The sequence below is a fragment of the Falco peregrinus genome, chromosome 2 (genome assembly GCF_023634155.1).
Source record: "Falco peregrinus isolate bFalPer1 chromosome 2, bFalPer1.pri, whole genome shotgun sequence".
Taxonomy (NCBI): Eukaryota; Metazoa; Chordata; class Aves; order Falconiformes; family Falconidae; genus Falco; species Falco peregrinus.
Window position 1 is genome coordinate 101,495,217 of NC_073722.1, and position 21,644 is coordinate 101,516,860.

General features: G+C 56.7%; 2 protein-coding genes across 7 annotated transcripts; both read right to left on the reverse strand.

Moving 5' to 3' along the window:
- Positions 1–1,872: 1,872 nt before the first annotated feature.
- Positions 1,873–7,553, reverse strand: LOC129783929 (coiled-coil domain-containing protein 183-like). 6 transcript variants are annotated; one of them, XM_055797507.1, is made up of 11 exons: positions 5,806–6,158; positions 5,574–5,678; positions 5,257–5,379; positions 4,734–4,862; positions 4,532–4,592; positions 4,349–4,449; positions 3,911–4,071; positions 3,384–3,543; positions 3,113–3,238; positions 2,770–2,863; positions 1,873–2,253 (listed from the first exon to the last, which is right to left on the reverse strand). In XM_055797507.1, the coding sequence occupies exons 1-11, from the start codon at positions 5,983–5,985 to the stop codon at positions 2,147–2,149; spliced, it is 1,347 nt and encodes a 448-aa protein (XP_055653482.1). In that variant the 5' UTR covers positions 5,986–6,158; the 3' UTR covers positions 1,873–2,146. The 6 variants fall into 6 exon arrangements, with proteins under 6 accessions (XP_055653482.1, XP_055653480.1, XP_055653479.1 ...); XM_055797504.1 differs by adding exons at positions 6,847–6,968; positions 7,341–7,553 and having other exon boundaries at positions 2,123–3,238; positions 5,806–5,973; XM_055797505.1 differs by having other exon boundaries at positions 2,770–3,238.
- A 9,084-nt stretch (positions 7,554–16,637) lies between these two features.
- LOC129783787 (sperm acrosome membrane-associated protein 6-like) lies at positions 16,638–19,402 on the reverse strand. The gene is made up of 7 exons (XM_055795101.1): positions 19,144–19,402; positions 18,561–18,635; positions 18,158–18,226; positions 17,882–17,905; positions 17,718–17,795; positions 17,350–17,453; positions 16,638–16,847 (listed from the first exon to the last, which is right to left on the reverse strand). Exons 1-7 carry the CDS (start codon positions 19,400–19,402, stop codon positions 16,638–16,640), a joined length of 819 nt encoding a protein of 272 aa, XP_055651076.1.
- Between the last annotated feature and the right edge of the window lie 2,242 nt (positions 19,403–21,644).

Below are 21,644 nucleotides of genomic sequence, written 5' to 3' on the forward strand. Positions count from 1 at the left end.
GTCCCTGCCAGTCACTTTACTTGGTGACCCAAAATCCCCTCTATTTTGATGTCCAATTCCTTGCCTTTGTCCCTATGACCCTGTCCTGTCAGCACCCCCAGTCCAGTCTCTTGCAGAGAGGAACTATGCAAGGCTTCTCCTTTTCATTCCTCCATGTCCCACCTCATTAACACCTCCTTGCTCTTCCACCCAGGTGAGCCAGCCCGATCCACGGTAGAGCGGCAGATCTTGCTGCACAAGGGGGTTTCCTAAGGCAGGAAAATGCCAGGGCAGCGGAGACACCCACTGAGAGCTGACAGCTCTCATGAAAGATGCTTTCAAGGTCTAGGCATTGCCAGAGCAACCGCAGCCACCCCACCCCCATAAAAAGCAGCCTATGGAGCACTAGTGGCCAGGAGCACTGCCAGCAGAGCAGGCCAACTGTGTGGTGATCAGCCAGGGTGTGCGCAGCAGTTTGCATGGCAGTTTGCGCAGGAAGGGCGTCATCATCCTACCAGCAAAAGAAGCGAGTTCAGTTGGTGGTCATCACTCTCCCAGGAGGAGCTTGGCTATGGTATCCACCTGGAAGAAAGCTCTGTACTCTGCACTCACCAGGATGGATGTGGCAACCCAGAGAGAGCTCCGGTGAAAACATGCAGGCATCCAGGCCTCGGGCTGCAGGGCATGCAAGTGCCTTTCATGGATGGCAGTGGTGAGAAGAGCTCTGTGGGGTGTGGACAAGTGGATGGTCTGCTCAGCCTGGTGGCAGAGCTACAAGAGGAAGTAGAAAGTTCAAGGAGCATTGAGAAGTCTGAGGAAAGCATAGACTGGTGGAACCATGCTCTGCCCTCCATGAGACAGAAACAGGAACAGCCACCAGAAGAAAATCAAGATCAAGGGGATCCTGTATCCTCCCTCTGCTAGGCTGAAGGTGGTGGTTTAAAGGGTAGGAGTGAATGGAGGCAAGTCCATGCTCGGGGTGGCAGGCAAACTCTCCTTGGCCACCTCGTCTTCCCAGGTGACTCTGTACAACAGGTATGAGGCTCTGGATGTAGACGGCCAGTCGATGGATGATGTGGATGACAGTCCATCTACACCAGAGGTATTGCCAAGGTCAGAACGGAAAGAGCCCTTCCTTCCCCCTAGGGATGATGTTACAAGTGCTGTTGGCATGAAGTACAGGGACCAAGCAGAGAGGACAGTGAAAGCCTGGTCTGGTGTTGATGTCCCCCGGCTGAAGGGGACGAGGTGCCACTCTCCCGCGTGGGTCTCCCTGTCAGTGCTGGCTGTACTTGGGGAAACAGCACCATCCCTTTGCAGCCATGTTTTAGGAGTGCCTTTGCAGCGAAGGCACCGTGGAGCCCACGGCTGGGTGTCCGTGAGCAGTCAGCAGGGCTGGGGATCCTGTCCGGGAGCCACAGGCTCGCTGTGGCATCCTCTGCTGTCCTGGGTCATGCTGGGTTAGACCTTACCTGCAGGCACTGCCCCGCAGCCCAGAGGTAGCGCCCGACGTGTGCTCTGAGGTCAGGGTTATCAGTACGAGTTGCACAACGTGTGTGCGGGGGCCAGGGGAGGGCAGAAGCTGGAAGGGTCCCCAGCCGGGTCAGGTCAGGCAGCCCCAGACTGGGGGCTCCAGCTCAGACTTGGCTCTCCCTTCCCGAGGCAGGGTCTGCCCTTGTGCTCCCACGCATGCACATGAAGACCCCCACCCTGAGGTCCAATGCCTGGACAGGTCTCAGCCCCTGCCCCACGTTTCCCCAGAGCTGCCTTGGACAGGCAACAGCCCTTTGAGGTCCCACAGTGGTCTGGGGCTGCAGAGGTCCCGCGAAGGCGATTGCCCCACAGGAGCAAGGGGGAGAGAGCCACCCTGACCCCAGCTTTGCTTTGGCCACGAAAGCGGTTCCCCCCCCGGTCCATCCCCACCTCTGCAGAGAGCGCAACGGGGTGAGGGGCGGCGGGGATGGGGGTGCTTCCAAAGCCAGCTCAGCACCCAGGCGTCCCAGGTGCCAGAAGTGACCCCCCCATTCCAGGTGTACCACAGGCCTGTGAGGAGTGCAAAACATCTACTTTATTAAAGCTGCCGGCCAAAGAGCACAGCGGGTGGCTCTAGGGCATGCCCAGCACAGCGGGTGGCTGTGGGGCATGCAAAGGTCTGCTGGAGAAACTGCTACTTCTTGCCACGCTGCTTGCTTTTCATCAGGAGCAGCCCCTGCTTCTTGATGCCCTCCCGGGTGAGGACAAGGCCACAGGATTCGTCATCAGAATCCAAGGACTCTGAGGAGAGAGTGGAGAGGAGTGGGCTGTGGAGGCTCTGTGCGCTCGTGTCCCTGGGCAGAGCCGGCACCTTTTGCAGGGCTGGTGGCATCCCAGAGAGCCCTCGTGCGGAGCCCTGAGGCACAGGCACTGCCGACTGGCTCTGCCAGCCCCGCATCCCAGGGGGACCTGCAGAGCCTGGGGTTGCCACCGCTGTGGCCCCTCTTCAACACTGCTGGCGCTTCCCAGAAAGGCCTGGAGCCAGGGGGTGGTGGGTACAGCTCCCGCTTTGTTAAAAACACAGTAGAGAGCTGCCAAAAGCTCGTGGTCTCCCCCAAGAACATCCAACAGGAGGAGGCCACAACCAGGTGATTTTGAAGCCAAGGCTCTCCCTCCTTGTCCCACAGCACCTGGGACAAGCAGCTCGTGGGTTGGGCTCTGCTGGGACAGTGGAAGACAGGCAAGGATGCCCAGGAATCCCCACGGGCAGGGGCTGGGATGGTTGCTGTGGCACGTGTCCTCGCTGTGCTCTCCTACCTTGGCCGCTGCCTGCGTCCTCCAAGGAAACCCTCAGGTTCTGTGGGTGATCCGCAGTGGTGTTCTCTAGTAAATTACGGACCTCGGCAAAAATCTGTGGAAGACACTCTGGGTTACTTGCTGAAGGGGAGGTGGGTGTTCCAAGCCAAGGGCTGCCCCACCTCGAGGTCCCCGCGCGGAGCACACCCTGCAGTGCCCCGTGCCACCGGGGGCTGAGCTGCTCCATGGCTCTCCCCTGGCGCCACCTCCATCCTGCCAGCTGGGAGGACGCTTGGGATGGGCCGTATGGGAAAGCCCCGTGCGGGTGCCCAAAGGCCACAGCAGGGATGGAGCCCCCGCGCACCTTGTTGTCCTTGTTGGGGCTGCGCCAGTCGTGGGGCAGGCTGGCCACCCGCTGCACCAGGTAGCGCAGCTTCTGCTCACAGTGCTGCAGCTTCTCCTCCACCGCCATGGCCTTGACGGGATCCTCCTGGAGTCAGAGAGAGAACAACCACCTTGGTGGGGAAAACGAGCCACGGGGGGGGGACAGTGGCTGCGCCAAGCGTTTCCATGCCGTGCTGCTGCACCACCGGGCAGTGGCCGGGGCCAAGCTCACGCCAGCCCCATGTGGGTACCTGGCCGGGCACGGCGATGCCCTGCAGGCGGACGAAAAGGCTGTCGATGTCCTCTTCACATTTCAGCAGAACATCCTTGCTCCTCATCATCTGGGCCCGCATATCCTCCAGCCGAGCCTCTTGGCACTGCAGTTTCAGCCGCAGCTCCTCCTCCAGCACCCTGGAGCCAAGCACATTCACATCCATACAAGTGCACAGGGGGGGCAGGAACACCCTAGAGCTGTTGCAAAAGCTGCTCAGGTTGCCAATGCAGAGCAGAGGTGCTGCCTGCAACCCAGCTCCACGCTGCTGGTACCACTTCCCACGCCAGGCCAGAAGCGGGGGTCCTCCTGCCGCCGCAGCGGGAGCTTTGGGTGCTCTGCCAGGCCCAGAGCTGGGGGAGCCCCCTGCTCAGAAAACCTGGCGGCACAGGAGGGGTGGGCGGCTGCAGTGGGACGTGGGAAGGGGTGCCCTGCTGTGTCGGGACACCTGGCACACACGTGTCCCCCCCCGCCAAGGGCCGTGGCCCGGTGGACACGACTGCACACCTGCTTGTGTTGGAGGGCTGGTGAAACTTCAGCTTAGCTAGGTTCAGCTCCAGCTCGTGCAGCCTCTCCGCCAGTGCCCGCTTCTTCTCCTCGCCCTCCTTGATGCACTGCTCCAGGTCCACCGAGGACTTCTGCTGTTCCAGGAGCCTGCCGGGTATGTCCTGGCCGGGGGAGAGCACGAGGACTCAGCCCCCGGTGCTCCTGCAGGGTACAGGACCCGGGCCGTGGCCTCGGGGAGCCGTGTGCACCATGGACGGCTGCAAGCTCATGTCACGGAGAAGTGTGGTGCCATCCCTGCCCGCCCCAGAGGGCCTCTGGGGGTCTCCCGAGGCAGAGGAGGGCAGAGAAGCCCACAATGAAACAAGGCAAGCAGAGGGCTCTCAGCTCCCCGGGCCCTGAGCAGCCGTGGGTTTTACCAGAGGGGGGGGGTCACGTTACCCAGATCCTGGAGCACTGCAGCGCAGCCTTGGCCTGCTGCATCTTCTGCGTGACCCTGGCCTCGTGCTCCATCTGGGACCTGACGGCCTCCAGACTGGTGCCTGGGGTGGGAGGGAAGCGTCAGGGAAGGATGCCTGCGGCTGTGCCCGCGTCCCACCCCCCTGCACCCTGCCAGGCACTCACCCACGAGCTGGTCCTGTGAGGCCGGGGTCGGGGAGTCCACGGTGAGCTCGTGCCTCTCCTGCTGCAAGGATGTGCATTGTCACCCCCCATGCTGCTGACAGCCGGGGGGAGCTGGCCCTGCAGGCCCCCGACCCGTGGGGGGCCCGGCACCGATGCCTGCCGTCTGCCCACAGCCTGGCCTGTGCCAGGACCCCCAGCTCACCGCTCTCAGGTGTCTTTGGTACACGTCCTTCCGCCACCCTGTGTCTACAGAGACCTCCTGGGTGGCCCGGGAGCGGTACATGCGCGCTCTCTCCGCAAGGATCCGGCTGCGCGTCCTGTTTGCGTCCTCCTGGAGCGTGTCAGAGAAGGGAGAAGTGGCTGTCAGAGCTGGAACGGACCTTTGGCAGCCAGCTGAACTTGTGGGATGGCCAGGGTCAGCAATGACCAGCCCCGCCGCCAAGTAGACAGGCTGGGAAGGATAGTGGGCAAGGAGGGCTGGCGGGTGGAGCGTGCTGCCTTCGCCGTAGCTGGGGCTTCGGGCAGGCTGTCCCCAGCCCCAGGGCAGCGCGGCCCAAGAGCGACACCCGGGAGGAGCTATGGAGCCATCGGGGTGCTGTGGGCAAGCCCAGCTCCGGCTCTTTTGCTCTTGGTTGAAGGCACACTCAGCAGCTCCGGGGCACATGGTGCCGTCGGTGGGCTCTGGAGGGTGGAAAAGGGCCCCGAGGTGCCCCTGGCCATCTCACCTTGGCTCTGTCAGCGGCTTTGCAGGCCTCCAAGGCCATGAGATCCATGTCCTGGAGCTCCCTACCATACAGCTCGGCCATCTTGCACAGGAGGTCCAGGTGCGGAGGCAGGTGGGCCAGCTCCTGGGACACAGGGAGCCACAGCACGTCACCCCAGTGAGCCCCAGGGGTCCCCCGTGCTGTGACAGCAGATGGAGGGGAGCAGGAGGACCTCTTTGATCTGGGAGGGGGGCGTCCCACCAGCGTTGCCCCTGGGGCACCTCCTTGTCTCTGCTGGGGGAGCAGGTGGCACGATGGCACGGTGGGGAGGAGCTCACCTTCCTCAGGACATCCCGCACCGCCAGGTACAGGGCAGTCACCTTCTGTCCAGTGTGGACTTTGAGGAGCACCTTCTCAATGTTTTTCTCCAGCTGGCAAATGGCCTGGGGCAGAGGTGGGGGGGTACAGGGGGTGACCCCGCATGCCGAGCCCAGAGGCCAGCCGGGGGGTGCAGGGGCTGGATTAGAGCCCTCTGCAGGTGCTGCCAGCCCAGGAGGGGGTCCCAGGTACCTGCGCCTGTGCCTGCTGCTGCTTGTCAGGCATCGCAGCATCCTGCAGCTGCTGCAGCCGCCTCTGCAGCTCCTCCCGCACTTGTCTCCGCTGCCTCACCTGGTGCAGCAGCATGTTGCAGGTGTTCACCCGTTCATAGATGTCGGCCTGGAGCTTCTCCTGGGCCACCTGGATGGGCATGCGAGCATTCAGCAGGCTGGAGGCAGAGCTTGCTGGGCGCCCGCGGCACAAGGGGGTCCTGCCTGCAAAACTGCCCCCAGGGTGGAGCTGGGGACACCGGACTTAGGGGTGCTGCCTAACTGAGACCCAGGGCTGGGCGTCAATCGAATCCATCAGTGCCCCAGCTGCGGGGGTGCCGGAGAGCAGCAGCAGCAGCAGCACCACCCCCCCGCACCCGCCTGCCGCTGGCCCTGCAAGAGGCCCCCGGGCAAAGGCAGCTCTGCGGGGCCAGGGTCTCTGTCACCGCAGCGGGGCTTATAACCGCGTTGTAACCTCGGGACGGGCAGTGAAGGGCAGGGCAGGGACAGCATCTCTCTCTCAGGGATGTGGCTGGAGCTGCAGGAACCCGGGCAGCCCTGGGCACACACAGGCTGAGACAGCTGGGAGCACTGCCGGGACAACAGATCTGCTCAGGGAGCTCAAGGAGGATCTGCACGGGTGGGTCCCGCAGTGGAAAGGGACCCGTGGGACCACACACAAACACCCCCCGTTGGACCACACCAGCCCTGGGGGGCTGTCCTTGTGCCGGCACCAGGTCACTCTACCACCCACCCTGTCCTTCTGAGCCTTCCCACAGCCCCAGCCCCCTGCAAGCAGCCCGGGCGCGCTGGGCCCTGTCTGGTTGGCCAAAGTGGCCCCCAAGGACTTTGGCGCTCTGCAAGTCTCAGAGACGCTGCGTCTGTTGTGCTGTGGGCACGAGAGGGGCAGAGAGAACAATCACCACCAGCCTGGGGCCAGTCCCAGCCTAGTGCTGCCCTGTGCCGCCCGCTCCCGACAGGGCCAGCGCCAGGCAGGGGTAGAGCAGGAGGGACCCGACGGTACCTGCTGGCTATGGCCCCGGGCACGGACGTCCTCCTGCACAGCCTCACACAGGCGGGGGAGCCGCTCTCTGGTCCCACTGCGCTTTTCCTCACGCGGCTGCGCGCAAAACTTCCCGCCTTGCTCTGGGGGACACAAAGGCGCTGTTGGTACCGTGCAGGACAACGCGGGGACCGAGAGCCACCCGCCCGCCCCAGGCCGTCCCCACAAGAAGCCCAAGGGGCAGCACCCTGCAAGGCGACGGCGGCACACAGCTCCTGGGCGCGCTGGCTGAGGTTTGCCTTGCGGCCCGGCATGGTGCCGCTGCTCCTGCCTCGGCCCTCCAGCCTGGCTGCGCACGTGGCAGCCGTCGTGGCTCTACTGCCCGGTGGAGACGTTGCCGGGCTGTTAGGACGTTGGCAGGCTGTGACACGGGCTGTGACATCACAGAGCTGAGCTCACTCCCTGCACTGGGGGAACTGTCACGGCGGCACCTCCCAGTGCCGCATGGCACACACCTCCTGCTCGGCCAGCGCCTCCTGCTCAGCCATCGCCACCCACGGCCCCCTCCTCTCCGCTTCTGCGGGCGACAGGCGAATGAACAACCAGTTACTGAGGCAGCCCAAGGCAGGGCGGGCAGCGCGGTCCCAGCGCCGTGGCTGCAGCAGTTGCAGCCCGCCCAGCTGGGGGACCCCTCCAAGCCCCACCAGACACGGGGCCAGGACACTTGCAGGGAATACATGTGGGCACCGTGGACCCGAACAGCCCCCCGCGCTCTCTGGCAGCTGCCGGCTGGTTTCGCATGGCACCAGGAGCCCGTTCCTGCCTCGCCACGTGCCTTCGGCAACACGGAACAGCTACACAGGGAGTTCTGCTCCCGTTGCACCGGGCAAGAACAGACCAGCTGCTGAGACTGGGCTTTGGTCTTGTCCTTCCCGCGCGTTCTGGCTCAGCTACAGACACGGCAAGGAATGCAAGCATGTACATTTATTCGTTGAGAAATAAAACCAAGCTCCCTCTACCAGAGAGGAGAATAACCCTCAATCTTTGATTTGCAGAAAAAGACTCCTTACACAGGGAAACTGCCTTCCTAGCACCAAGCTTGTAGATCAGCTCTGATGAAGTTTCTGTAGCTCGAGATCTTTAATGTGCAGCCGTCCTATGGTGCTCTAGCTGCTGAACATAGGAAACAAAGAAATTAGAGGATTCTGAAATCAAGTGTTACCGACACAGGATCATCCCAGGCTCTTACTCAGCACCTCATGTGCAGACTGATGGATTGCATGTTAACGCCAATGGCCCGTGACAGGCTACACGCAGACATTATCATCTTCTGTGCTTCATAAAAATGCGCATGAAGAGATGGCCCTTTGAAAGACAAGCAGTGAAGGCTTTGTGCCCACAAGGAACCTGGCCAGTCTGTCCGTGCACGTAGAGATCTCCACGCTGAGGCGGGGCCCACGTGGCAAGTAGAGTCATTATGCCACTACACTGTCCTAGGCAGCATTTAAACATCACGGCAGGTTACCGGGGGGTGGCAAGAGAGAGCTTTTTAGAAGAACGGCTAAAATGCCTCAAGGATGTCCATTTCAGTGGCCCTCAGCAAAACTCAGACTCTCGAGTGGACGGCCCTTCCAAAATACTGCTCAAGAAACATGAGCCAGGCTTGTACAAGCTCGTGTCAACAGGCGCCTGCAGAAACCAGCTTCCAGGAGGAAGCCTTTGACTAAGGGTCTAGTCCCACAGGCCCCCTGCACCTCACACGTCAAACCTCTCCGCTTTCAGTTGTCTTCAGCCCTCCCTGCCTAAATTCTGGAGACTTCCCACGCTGTTCACGCTACAAAGGAAAAGGTCACGTCAGCAGCGCAAGCCAGAGCTCCCTTCAGTTCTCATGTAGCAGGCAGTCGGGCGTGCTAAAAGTGAACAGCCAATGATGAACACAGCACTCGTCTGGGAGAGACATCGAGGCGCTGGCTAGCCTGCAGCTCCTGACCTGCTGCCTGCTGTTAGCATGGGAAGGGGTACGTCACGCTGAAGGCTCCGTAAATCCCTGCTGGCTGAGCTTTCGGTCACCCAAGCACAGGGGCTTTGCCTGGTGGTTTGCATTTTCCGTCTCTCCTCCTCCACTTGCTGTGCTCTCTTCCCCTCTTCTTTGAAACACACCAGTTCCACTAAAAAGCATTTGTTGAACACAGCTGAGACAAGAGCTCATGGAATCTGGAGCTGCCTGGAAATGCTGGGCAGGTATTAGAAAGCAGCATAAGCAGCGAGAGGAGAAAGGACAGCTGCCAGGATTTCTCTGTCTCGCACTAAAACGGGGCACAACCAAACTGCTCCTGCTGGGGAATGGCGGCCCAACAAAAGCCTGTCCAGCTCGATGGGCAGAGGCCACCCATGCCTGTCGGAGATTCTCACTGACGCCGTGGAATGAACAGCTGACAAGCACAGGCCACCCCTTCGGCCTACAGAAAGCATCGCCGTGGCCGGAGGCACCTCCTATACCATTCACAAAAATGATTTTATGTCTTTCTGTATCTCTAATACAGAAGCAGGCGATAACTGATTTTTCTTAAGGTAGCTAAATACATGTCACGAAGAAGTTATATGGAAGAGAAGGTTTTTAATAAGTCAGCGAGTACTCTTCTATCCGGCAAAGGAAATCTTTAAGAATGGTGTTTTAATTATCAAGCAGCCAATTGTAGAAGCCCAAGTCAGTGATCGTGCTGCTCAACAGCACAACTGTTCTTCCTCTCCACTGAAAGCAGGAGCAGTGCCCCGGCATGACACTGCAGTGCACAGATGTGTGAGGAGCCACTTCTTCTGTCCATTCAGATGGACAGTAAGGTCCAGGCCTAGTGTCAGAAAAAGGGTTGGACTTTTTCTGGGGTGTCTGAAGTCCCCATGGTCAGAGTTGCGTGACAAAACTTGGAAGCCTGGGATACTTCAGGGATTATTCCAAGTGTGGGAACTTCCCTGCGGGAACTTTTGTCTTCTTAGGCCAAAGGGTGTTTGTCAGCTTTTCCTGAGCTATCTGTATGGGTGAAGGGGACTGAGAGGGAACAGTGCAGGCCCTGTTTGTCTACTCCCAAGGTTTCCAAAGAGCCCATCTTGCTTCTTTGAACCTCAGCCCTTGGCAGGGAACTAAGCACCATTGCCATTCTTTGCCAATTCATCCATCTGTCCCCCCAAGACATCTAATCTGACGTCTCATCTGTTTCAGGCGGTATGCGTTCCTGGACTTGGGACTTTTGCGGTTGTCAGAGAGCAAGTAGCCAGCAAGAAGGGTGTGGTGGTTGCAAAGAGACACGTGTTTCACCTTGCACACATGACTGTGCGGGATCATGACCTCCAATACGGTTGCACAGACATTCCTGGGAAGCAGACACACTGAGAGCGGTGCTTGCCCTTGAGCAGAATGGGCAGGCGAGCTCTGCTGTCCAGAGGTGACTGAGCAGAGTGCCAAAGTCATGCCGCAGTCCTGAGAAGAGCGTCAGTCAGCTCGACAAAACCAGCCTACTGCGAGGAGGACCCTGCCTAACCTATTCATTTCAAATATTCACCCGAGGACGATACAGCATAACAGCAAGCTCTTTTTGACCTGTGTTGTGAAATTGCTTGGAGGGGGGAATTACAGACCGAATATCATAACAGTGATCTAATATCATAACAAGGAATTCTTTTTGTGTTCCTCACGCTTCCCTGGTAGCCATGTGAAGGACACAACCAAAGTTCTGCTACCTGCTTTGGTGAGAAAAGTAGCTGTTTGCTTTCGCAGTCGTACAGAGCCAAAATGCTCCATGGATCCACCCAGGCAGAGCTCCCCTGGAGAAGTTGCCAGGAAGGACTTCTCTTGGTGGTTCTCATCCTATCCTCGTAGCCATGTGAAGGACACCACAGAAGTTCTGCTACCTGCTTTCTGGCGTGAGAAAAGTACACGCTCACTTTGGCACTCGTACAAAGCCAAAATGCTCCACGGAACCACCCAGGCACAGGTCCCCTGGAGAAGGTGCCGGTGTTGTAAAATTGCTTGGAGGGGGGAATGACAGATCTAAGACTATAACGACCCTATAGGGAAAAATGCAGTTGCCACTTTGGAATGGTTGGCATGCACAGAACCTACATCACCACTGTTCCCTAAAGCCATACCAACTGCTATCCTAGAGCAGCGGAGGGTGGAGCGTGTTACTTACCCCCTGTTTAACTCAGTGTTTAATTTGCTTAATAATTTGGGGGGTTGTTACTTATCCCCTGTTTAATTCAATGCTTTATTTGCTCTAATAATCTGGGGGGTTGTTACTTATCCCCTGTTTAACTCAGTGCTTTATTTGCTTAATAATTTGGGGGGTTGTTACTTATCCCGTTTAATTCAATGCTTTATTTGCTTCGTAATTTGGGGGGTTGTTACTTATCCCCTGTTTAATTCAATGCTTTATTTGATTGATACTATCAGCGATACAGATTATGCAACCAGAAATAAGGAACGACTACAACGCAAAAAGCTATTACTGAGTTGGAAGCTAAGAGATGAATCAATGAGATAAACAAAAAGAAAAGGGGGGATTGTGCTAAACACAGTCGTGATTCATGTCAAAATAGAATATAGTGTGGTAATTGTTGTACCGTGTGTAAATCTAAAATAGTTTGTGGCCATTATAACCTGTGTCACAATTGTAATGAACAGGCGCGTGTGCTTCTCCTTTGAGACCCTGTAAAAGCTCCCCCTTCCCCTGAGGTAACCGCTCCTGAGAAAAGGCCGCGGGGGACAAAGAGCGCACGCGCCAGGGAAAAGCCGCCAAGGGAGACAAAGACCCGGAAACTCTCCAAAGGGCGCCAAAGAGGAGCCAATAGGAGGAGAAGGCGTACCCTAACGACCCAATGGAGAAAGAGCAGGGCGAACTTCCGGCGGGAAGTGATTGGTCACGGTGCTGCTATAAAAGACGCCGCTTTGGGGGCTCAGCCGTGCTTCCGGCGGGAAGTAGTCTGGTTGTCGGCGGCCGTGGGTTTTTGGGGTTTTTTTTTTTGTGTTTTGGGTTTTTTTATTTTTTTTTTTATTATTGTTTCTCAGCCTGAATTTATGGGACCCGAAATGAAATTGTTTTAATTGTTATCGTTTATAATAGAGCGGAGCGGGTACACCGCGGGCAGGCTCCGCTGTGCTCCCTGCAGGATTGGGAGCTTGATGGTACCAGGCGGCCGATAAGCTGCACAGCGGCTGCAAAATATATGAGAAGGTGCCTGTTGCTGGGCCAAGGGCTGTGGTGGAGACCGTCTGCGACGTAGGGCCAGGGACTAGGCTTCTTTAGCACTTCAAAGAAAAGATAAGCTTTCTGACAAGGACATGCTAACTGCTGAAAGAAAACAAGCTGCTGAAGAGATAAAACTCAAGGATGCTCTGATAAAACAATTGTGGCAGTGGGAGATCGTGACCTCCTACTCGAGGGGCAGGAGAGTTCTCCCTGCTCCGTAGCTGGTACAAGTGCGTGCCTCTGCAACAGCACCTCTGCTTTAACCCTTTCGTACCCTGAATGCAAATCTGCTCCTTGCTGCTTTAAGTCTCTGTCCTTGCCTATGGTGCCTTTGCCGGCCAAGCCGCAGCTCCCAGCGGGTGTGGGGCTTTGTACAAACTCGCCCCAAGGCTTTGACCCTTCCCTGGGGTCCTTGACTCCCCCGCCTCGGGTCCTACATTAGTGCGAGTGTTCCGCGCTTCACCGCGGTTGCTCCACAGGCGGAGCCGCGACCTGAGGCTCGCTCTTGCAAAATACAGCAATCGTGTATTTAACACAAAAAATTCAACAAGAGCGTCTTTCTAGTTTAGGTCTCAGTTTTTCCCTATCCTTTTCTAGCACCAAAATCAAAGTATCAGGTGGTGCTATATTAGTCGCGCACTCCTCCTGCTACTCTGTATGGCTTCTCAAAGTGGAAAACATATCCGCACATGTTACTTCATCCCATTTTCCCTGTCATCTTAAAAACAACATGAATTATAGCAAGGGGTTGCAATTTCCTGATCTTCTAAGATATATAAAGGCCACCATTGATGATATTTTTATTGAGACTCCCACCTGGCGGTCCTCCTATATTCTTCCAATGAGCCAAAATACAAACCAAAGGGCTCTTTTTTTACTGTTTCCCCACTCTGTTCACTTTCCATTTCCACTTTATGCAAGTTACAGGCTTCAGGGCTCGCTTCGTAGCTGAGCTGCGTCTCAGTTGCACAGAACACTCACACGAAAGGGCCCGTTACACACTCGCTCACTCTGCTCGCTCAGGTAGACAGCAACAATACCATTTTATAATGGAAATGCCGAACTCAAACACTGTTACGCCATTCCAGAATGTCAAATATAAACAAGAGGGCTCAAATAATGCACAGGACCAAATTTTACAACAGATGGCAAAATGGTCAAAACGCATTCTTGAAGAAAACCCAAACCCCCACCACTCCGGAGAAAACCTGTTACCCCTCGAGAGACCCCTTCCCGCTACCGCAGCGAAGAGAGCACCCAAATTCCCACCCCCAGCCTTTCCAGGGGCGAGCACCAGCGCTCTTTACCTCGCGCATTAACTGATTAACTTGACCAAGTTTTAAACCAGCCTTGGGTTAGGGCTGTGCAAGGGACAAGGCCTGGTCCTGCCATTTAGCAGCTTCAGCACTGTAAATCGCTTAGTTCAAAAAACATTGTCTTTAACACTGCCCTCCTTTGGTTTCATCATTGCATACCTGCAATAGTTTAGTATCTAACGTGATTCCACGTCCTTTCTTGTAGTTGTGTTACTAAGCCAGTCACACAAGTGACACAACATTGCATTAGGACAATCACAGGCACAACTGTAAAAATCGCCCCGGTTATTATAATGATCGGTTTCTTTAACCCCACTGATAGGTTAGGGAACCAAGATGTTAATTCCTCGATACCGATATGCACAGTTTCTCCAATCCAAAAAAGACTTGTGCAAATCCAAATGGAACTGGGACCTTCTCAGCTGCTGACCAACAGATGCTGGATTTTGGACTGGGTGAATGTCACCATGGAGAGAGGGGTTTCTCAGCGACCCGAGCCTTTGGCAGATGTTGGTGGGCTCCTCTCTGCTCAAGGCAGCATTCTTGTGAGAGCTGTAAACCTTTCCTCCCCCTTGCAGCACCCGTGGGGTGTATACCCTTGTTTCTGCATTGCCAAGGGAGGAAGGGAAGCCCTTTCAGAAGGTGCGAGGTGTATGAAGCTAGCATGGTTTGATCAGCTGGATTCCAAGCATTCGTATTTATCCAGCGGTGTGGTGACTGTTGTCTAATAGACATGTCCTGGAGCTGCTGCTTCTAAGCTGATGGGCACAAAACCTGATGCTCTGTGGTTCTGCTGTACTAGACCTTGTAAAGGCAAACACCAGTGTTCGTGCTGGCTCCTATAGCCTCGTCGTAGTTCAGACTGTTTTGGCAGCAGCTGTAGAGCGCTGTGAAAGAGAGAAGGGATGGATGGTTTGCACAAAGGCGCGTGGATGGGCAGATTTTCCATGATTTCCGGCCAACAGTGCCATGCCTGCAGCTGCGCTGCCCCAGGGTGCCAGCGGTGCAGCGAGAGCCGAGAGCCGGGGGTGCATCAATCTCACCATCAGCTGGTGGCCTGCTGCAGCAAGAGCAGAGATGCCCAGTCAGCAGGACGGGTGGTACTGTGCAGCTGTTTTGCTTCCTAATGACATCTCTTTCAGCTGAGTTCCTTCAAAGCCTGGGTGCGTTGGACGTGGGCAGAGTGGCCCAGCGCTGGCCACCCATGCTCCCTGCTTGGCTCCCTGCTTGGCAGAGTATGTTCAGATCTTTGCTGCATGGCTGGGCAGCTGCTCGCAGCGCAGGACTCCCTGACCCAGAGCCCAGCACAGCCCCCCTGGTGTGCTGGGCATGTGGGAACAGCACAGGGACAGGAGATGGATGGGTGTCATTAGAGCGTGGTTTTCAATTGCAGAAGAGCCTGTCTACAGCCGTAGACGCGCTCTCAGTTCTGGGAAGCTCCATTAGATGCATTCTTTGGCACGTTCACCTATTTCTGGAGCTTCCTTTGAAAAACACAAGTTGAAAAACACAAGAAAAACACAGCTGGAGTGTCCACCCAGGTGGCAGAAGCATTTTACCAGTAGCTTTGGACTGAATACGCCGATGGGATAGGGGCATACTCTGTGTGTACTGCAGTTGTCGCCTGTTTTGTCATGTTTTTCTGGTAGTTGTTTTTTCTAACATAAGTCCAGATATGTTTAAAGGCAACATAGAGCACTGAAGATACTGTGATCACAGTCTAAGGGTTTTAGAGTAGTTTTTTTTCTAAAATCTCTTCTTCAAGGAATCATATAGCATTCTTCTTCCACTGTTTGATCATTTTGTTACAGACATAATGACTGAAAAATCTGTAGCAGCAGTTTATTCAAATTACCAAATTGAGTCAACTGGGTTATACAGTGGTATAAAAGTAAATATGTGACAAAATGGTTTCAGGCAAAAAAAAATACCAGAGGAGAAAGTAACTTGGCATTTGTAATGGCCATGACATATAAAGGTGTAGTAATACATCAGTATCAAAAGAAAGCTTTCCTACAGGTAGCAGACTGACCTTCCCTTAGTGCTGGCTGTTGAAATGCAGGGTCAGGGGTTTTGGGACTGTATTTTGGACTGCTTGTGCACTGCCTGTTACCCAGTTTTTCTGTACACCAGCCCACAGATTTCTGTGTGCAAGCCCAAAACACCCAGATCTCTATCTCCAGCGTAATACACATTTTTAGAACTCTTTGGTTCTGCTTTTAGACTGTCCTTATTTGCACATGCCATCCCCAATACAAGAAAGCAATTGTGGAAATGTTGGTCCTTAGGGATGGATCCACGTGTCAAGCTCCCCTAGGGTGATCCCGGGCATGCGGAATCCTCTGAGGGACCTTGTTGTCCAGGTCTGTCAGATGTCTGGGGGTCACTGCGGTTTGTGAGTCTCCAGCATTGACAGGTGGCCCTGGAAGGCAGAAGGGGGAATAGAGAAAGGGTGGGGATGGGACAGGGGGGAGGAGACCCTGTATCTCCATCTGAGGAGAGGGGGATCATGAGGAATCTGGGGGGCCCAAGGGGCAATTTGGTGGTCCTGGGGGCAACTGGTGGGTCTAAGGGTGAAAGTATGGGACCACGGGGTCAACTGACTGTAACTGGGGCGCCTAAGGGATAGTGGGTGTTCTGGGGACAAGGGGGAATGGCAGGGTCTCAGGGATAATTAGGGAGTCTGGGGGCAGCAGGGAAGCCTGAAGTGGTGCTGGGTGCAAGGGAGGTGTCCTGGAACGGGTCAGAGGACAGTGGGAGTCCCAGGGGGACATAGTCCATGGCTTGCAGTCTATCGGGATTTTGGTTAAGGTTTACCAGGTCAGGAGGACTCACACCAGCAGCAGCACGAGCGCCATGGAGCCAAGTGCCAGCCCCAGCAATACCATGTGGCGCAGGCGGGTCTTGCTGTGGGGCCAATGTAGCACAGCTCTGAACCGAGCCTGGAGTCTGTGCTCGTCCTCCACACTTCCCTCTGATACTGTAGAGACACAGACACCTCGGGTCATGGGGCACTGCTTCCCAGGGACCAGGTGTCCTTTTGTAGGACCTGCTCCCGCCACAGACCTCACTGCCCTCTGGGACCCAGGCATCTGGGGGTCCCTGCTCCACCCCATGTGCCCCACTGTCCCCAGAGAAGCCAGGCATCAGGGAACACCTGCTCCACTACACCTGTCCACCATGGACCCAGGTGTACTGGCACCCTACTCACACCCCATGCACCCCCCGCCCATGGGCCCAGGTGTCTGGGGTGCTACTTCACCCCACACTGCTCACTGCCCCCAGGGGTACTCAGGTGTCTGGGCGCACCGTTGAGGTAGAAGTACTTGCGGACCAATGGCTCATAAACCTCCCCCAGGGAACAGGCGATGGTTCCTGGAATGGGGTCATGGATGATCAGAATGCGAGATCCCTCTGTGCTTCCCTGCAGCTCCTCAAACAGTGTCAGGTCCTGTGTGTACAGCTGGGGAAGGGGGGGAACACATCAAGGCAGCCTGGTCCACCAGGTACATGAAACAATATACATGTGCATGCAAAGGCACACGTGTCCTGCACATGCTTGTCATGTCCCACGTGATGAAGCATGCTTCTTGTACCCTTTACTCATGCATGTGCATGCACCTTATGTCCCACGTGCTCCTTGTGCTCTTTGTATGCACAGAGGGATGCACAAGCAGAGCAAAAGCCACTTCCTTGCCACACGTGTGCACACAAGTACACATGAATCTGCAAACACAAGTGACCTGCCTCTTGCTTGTGTGCACCTTTCACATGGGTCAGCACTTGCTTGCATCCTGTGCATGCTTACACACGTGCTACTTATATCTGCTGTATAAGCCATACCTGTATCTATGGATTGTCCTTATGGCAAGCGCACAACTGTGTGCATGCAGGCCTTGCTACCCAGGCCCAGTCCTCTCTTGAATGTCTGTGTACACCCTTGCACAAGCATATATGCAACTCACGTCCTTGGCAAACATCCAGGTAACGGGCAGGCCAGGGAGGGTGGCAAAGGGCACAGAGCAGTGCAGTGTGACGGTTTCATCTGTTTGGGCCCGCAGGACCTGCACTGGGAGCATTGAGAAGCATGTGAGTTCACATCTACTCATGCACTTACAGGAATGAATGTGCTCCTGTGTGACTACAAGTGCTCACGTGCTCGCAGTAGAGGTGCACAGGCATGCACCTCAGCACACTGCTGTGCGTTCATGGTGGGCCCAGCAGGCATGGCCACACATGAGGAATGGCAGTTGCCCCCAGAGACCTGGAGGCACCCAGCGCCGGGGTGGGACTTAGACCAGCCTGGATGCCTGGGTCTACCATGTCCCCATACCTGGGCAATCCAGGGGAAACTGGCAGTCCACGAGGCGGCAGGTAGCACACTGGAAGACGCGAGCAGCTGGCTGGTATCCTAGGATGGAGAGACTTGCTGGTCCCATGGGGATGGGAGATGTATGAGGCGACAGAGGGTGGCAAGACAGAGAGACGGGCACTCACCACAAGGCGGGACACAGGCTGGAGCTGGTGGAGAGGAAGCAGCATTAGACTGGGGATCACTGGGGATCCGCATCCCTGTGATGAGCTGTTTGGGCTCGTCCCTTGTCCAGCCCAGATGGGATCCCCAGGGGTTTCTTCAGGATGGGGGTGCCCAAGGTGGGGGTCCCTGGGGTGTAGATGTCCATGGTGGGGGGGTCTGTGACAGTCCCTTTAGTGGGGGTCCTGGAGAATTTCCAGAGTGGGAGTCTTGGGTGGGCGTCCCCACTGGCCCCATACCTTTCTCCAGATGGCTCAGCTTCGCCCAGATTACGTTGACGGCTGCCTGTAGAGACACCTCAAAGGGCTCTGTCCAGCAGGCCAGGTAGACAATGTAACCTCCCTCTGATCCCCAGAATCCCTCCTCAGACCCCACAGATCCTCTGTACTTGCCTCAACCCCATATGTCCCTACTGGAGTTCCATATATCCCCAAATACCCCCCCAACACCCCGCCCCTCCCCCCAGAAGCTGTATACCTTGAAGCCCACATACCCTCAGGATTCCCCAGCTATCCCCTTACAGCCCCAGACCTCCATATCGTCTTGTATTTCACCACACCCCCCATTCAAGGCCTCCGTGTCCTGTCCCCCATGACCCATGTCCTGACCCTACCCCTCACATGTCCCACATCCCCTGCTCACTCGTCTTGCTCTGCTTCTCCAGAAAATGCAGGGCATCCATGACGATCTCCCGAAGTACATCACGCTGCCCCGACCCTGCGACCAGTACAGGTGTGCTGAGACCAGTACAGGGTTGGGATTGGAGGTTCAGGGATGGGAGGGTCCAGTAAGGGCTGGGAGTTCCTGGGGGTTCCTGCAGTCCTGATCAGGGTTTAGGGATACTGGGGAAGGGTCAGATATTCTTGGGGATTCCTGAGGTCCTAGGTAGGGCCAGGGTGTCCTCAGTGTCCCTGTTCTGGTTTGGGTGATTCTCAGGGTCCTAGGCAGGGTTGGGGTTCCCAGAGGTCCCTGAGGTCCAGGTCAGGACTAGGGAGACATTGGCATTGTTGGGAGTCGTAGGGTGCCTGTCTGGGGTGGGTCCCTGGGGTTTCTGTTTAGGAAAGGGGTCTTCAACTGCCAGGGATCCCGTGTCAGTATGAGGGCATCGGTTGAAGTGGGAAACCCCAGACGGCTCTGGGATCCTGTTCAGAGTGGTGGTCCCCCTTGGGCTGGAGGTCCCTGGTGGGATGGAGGTGCCGGTCAGGATGGGGAACCCATGACGCACCCACAGTGACAGAGGAAAGTGGCTCAGCAGCCTGGGCAAGGGCCTCAAGGCAGCGTTGATGTCGAGGGTCCTTGAGGGGGGCCCCAGTAATGTCATGGCAGAGCTGTTCGCGCTGACTGGGAGGCCCAAAGCAGAGCAGGCAGGAGTGCACCGCAGGGAGCCAGGATGCCAGGGCCACCCACTGCCGCAAGGCAAGCCCCCCTGCCTTGATGCCTGGGTTTCCAGGGAGCCAGGGAGCCAGCACCCACCACCACCCCATGGCCACAAAGTACAGCACCCAAATGCTTGGGTCCCCAGGGAACTGCAGGGTTCCCAGGTGGAGCCCAGGCGCCTGGATACCCAGGAGACAGTGGGGTTCCCAGGTGGAGCCCAGGCGCCTGGATACCCAGGAGACAGTGGGGTTCCCAGGTGGAGCCCAGGCGCCTGGATACCCAGGAGACAGTGGGGTTCCCAGGTGGAGCCCAGGCGCCTGGATACCCAGGAGACAGTGGGGTTCCCAGGTGGAGCCCAGGCGCCTGGATACCCAGGAGACAGTGGGGTTCCCAGGTGGAGCCCAGGCGCCTGGATACCCAGGAGACAGTGGGGTTCCCAGGTGGAGCCCAGGCGCCTGGATACCCAGGAGACAGCGGGGTTCCTATGTAGGTCCCAGATACCTGGGTCCCCCCCTTGAGAGGAGTGGGGATACCTAGACATATGAGTCCCCTGGGGTGTGTCGGCTGGAGAATGGGCTCCCAGACCCTCATTTTGGTCTCCCCAGATTTTCTGCCTTCAGTCCCTGCCAGTCACTTTACTTGGTGACCCAAAATCCCCTCTGTTTTGATGTCCAATTCCTTGCCTTTGTCCCTATGACCCTGTCCTGTCAGCACCCCCAGTCCAGTCTCTTGCAGAGAGGAACTATGCAAGGCTTCTCCTTTTCATTCCTCCATGTCCCACCTCATTAACACCTCCTTGCTCTTCCACCCAGGTGAGCCAGCCCGATCCACGGTAGAGCGGCAGATCTTGCTGCACAAGGGGGTTTCCTAAGGCAGGAAAATGCCAGGGCAGCGGAGACACCCACTGAGAGCTGACAGCTCTCATGAAAGATGCTTTCAAGGTCTAGGCATTGCCAGAGCAACCGCAGCCACCCCACCCCCATAAAAAGCAGCCTATGGAGCACTAGTGGCCAGGAGCACTGCCAGCAGAGCAGGCCAACTGTGTGGTGATCAGCCAGGGTGTGCGCAGCAGTTTGCATGGCAGTTTGCGCAGGAAGGGCGTCATCATCCTACCAGCAAAAGAAGCGAGTTCAGTGGTGGTCATCACTCTCCCAGGAGGAGCTTGGCTATGGTATCCACCTGGAAGAAAGCTCTGTACTCTGCACTCACCAGGATGGATGTGGCAACCCAGAGAGAGCTCCGGTGAAAACATGCAGGCATCCAGGCCTCGGGCTGCAGGGCATGCAAGTGCCTTTCATGGATGGCAGTGGTGAGAAGAGCTCTGTGGGGTGTGGACAAGTGGATGGTCTGCTCAGCCTGGTGGCAGAGCTACAAGAGGAAGTAGAAAGTTCAAGGAGCATTGAGAAGTCTGAGGAAAGCATAGACTGGTGGAACCATGCTCTGCCCTCCATGAGACAGAAACAGGAACAGCCACCAGAAGAAAATCAAGATCAAGGGGATCCTGTATCCTCCCTCTGCTAGGCTGAAGGTGGTGGTTTAAAGGGTAGGAGTGAATGGAGGCAAGTCCATGCTCGGGGTGGCAGGCAAACTCTCCTTGGCCACCTCGTCTTCCCAGGTGACTCTGTACAACAGGTATGAGGCTCTGGATGTAGACGGCCAGTCGATGGATGATGTGGATGACAGTCCATCTACACCAGAGGTATTGCCAAGGTCAGAACGGAAAGAGCCCTTCCTTCCCCCTAGGGATGATGTTACAAGTGCTGTTGGCATGAAGTACAGGGACCAAGCAGAGAGGACAGTGAAAGCCTGGTCTGGTGTTGATGTCCCCCGGCTGAAGGGGACGAGGTGCCACTCTCCCGCGTGGGTCTCCCTGTCAGTGCTGGCTGTACTTGGGGAAACAGCACCATCCCTTTGCAGCCATGTTTTAGGAGTGCCTTTGCAGCGAAGGCACCGTGGAGCCCACGGCTGGGTGTCCGTGAGCAGTCAGCAGGGCTGGGGATCCTGTCCGGGAGCCACAGGCTCGCTGTGGCATCCTCTGCTGTCCTGGCTCATGCTGGGTTAGACCTTACCTGCAGGCACTGCCCCGCAGCCCAGAGGTAGCGCCCGACGTGTGCTCTGAGGTCAGGGTTATCAGTACGAGTTGCACAACGTGTGTGCGGGGGCCAGGGGAGGGCAGAAGCTGGAAGGGTCCCCAGCCGGGTCAGGTCAGGCAGCCCCAGACTGGGGGCTCCAGCTCAGACTTGGCTCTCCCTTCCCGAGGCAGGGTCTGCCCTTGTGCTCCCACGCATGCACATGAAGACCCCCACCCTGAGGTCCAATGCCTGGACAGGTCTCAGCCCCTGCCCCACA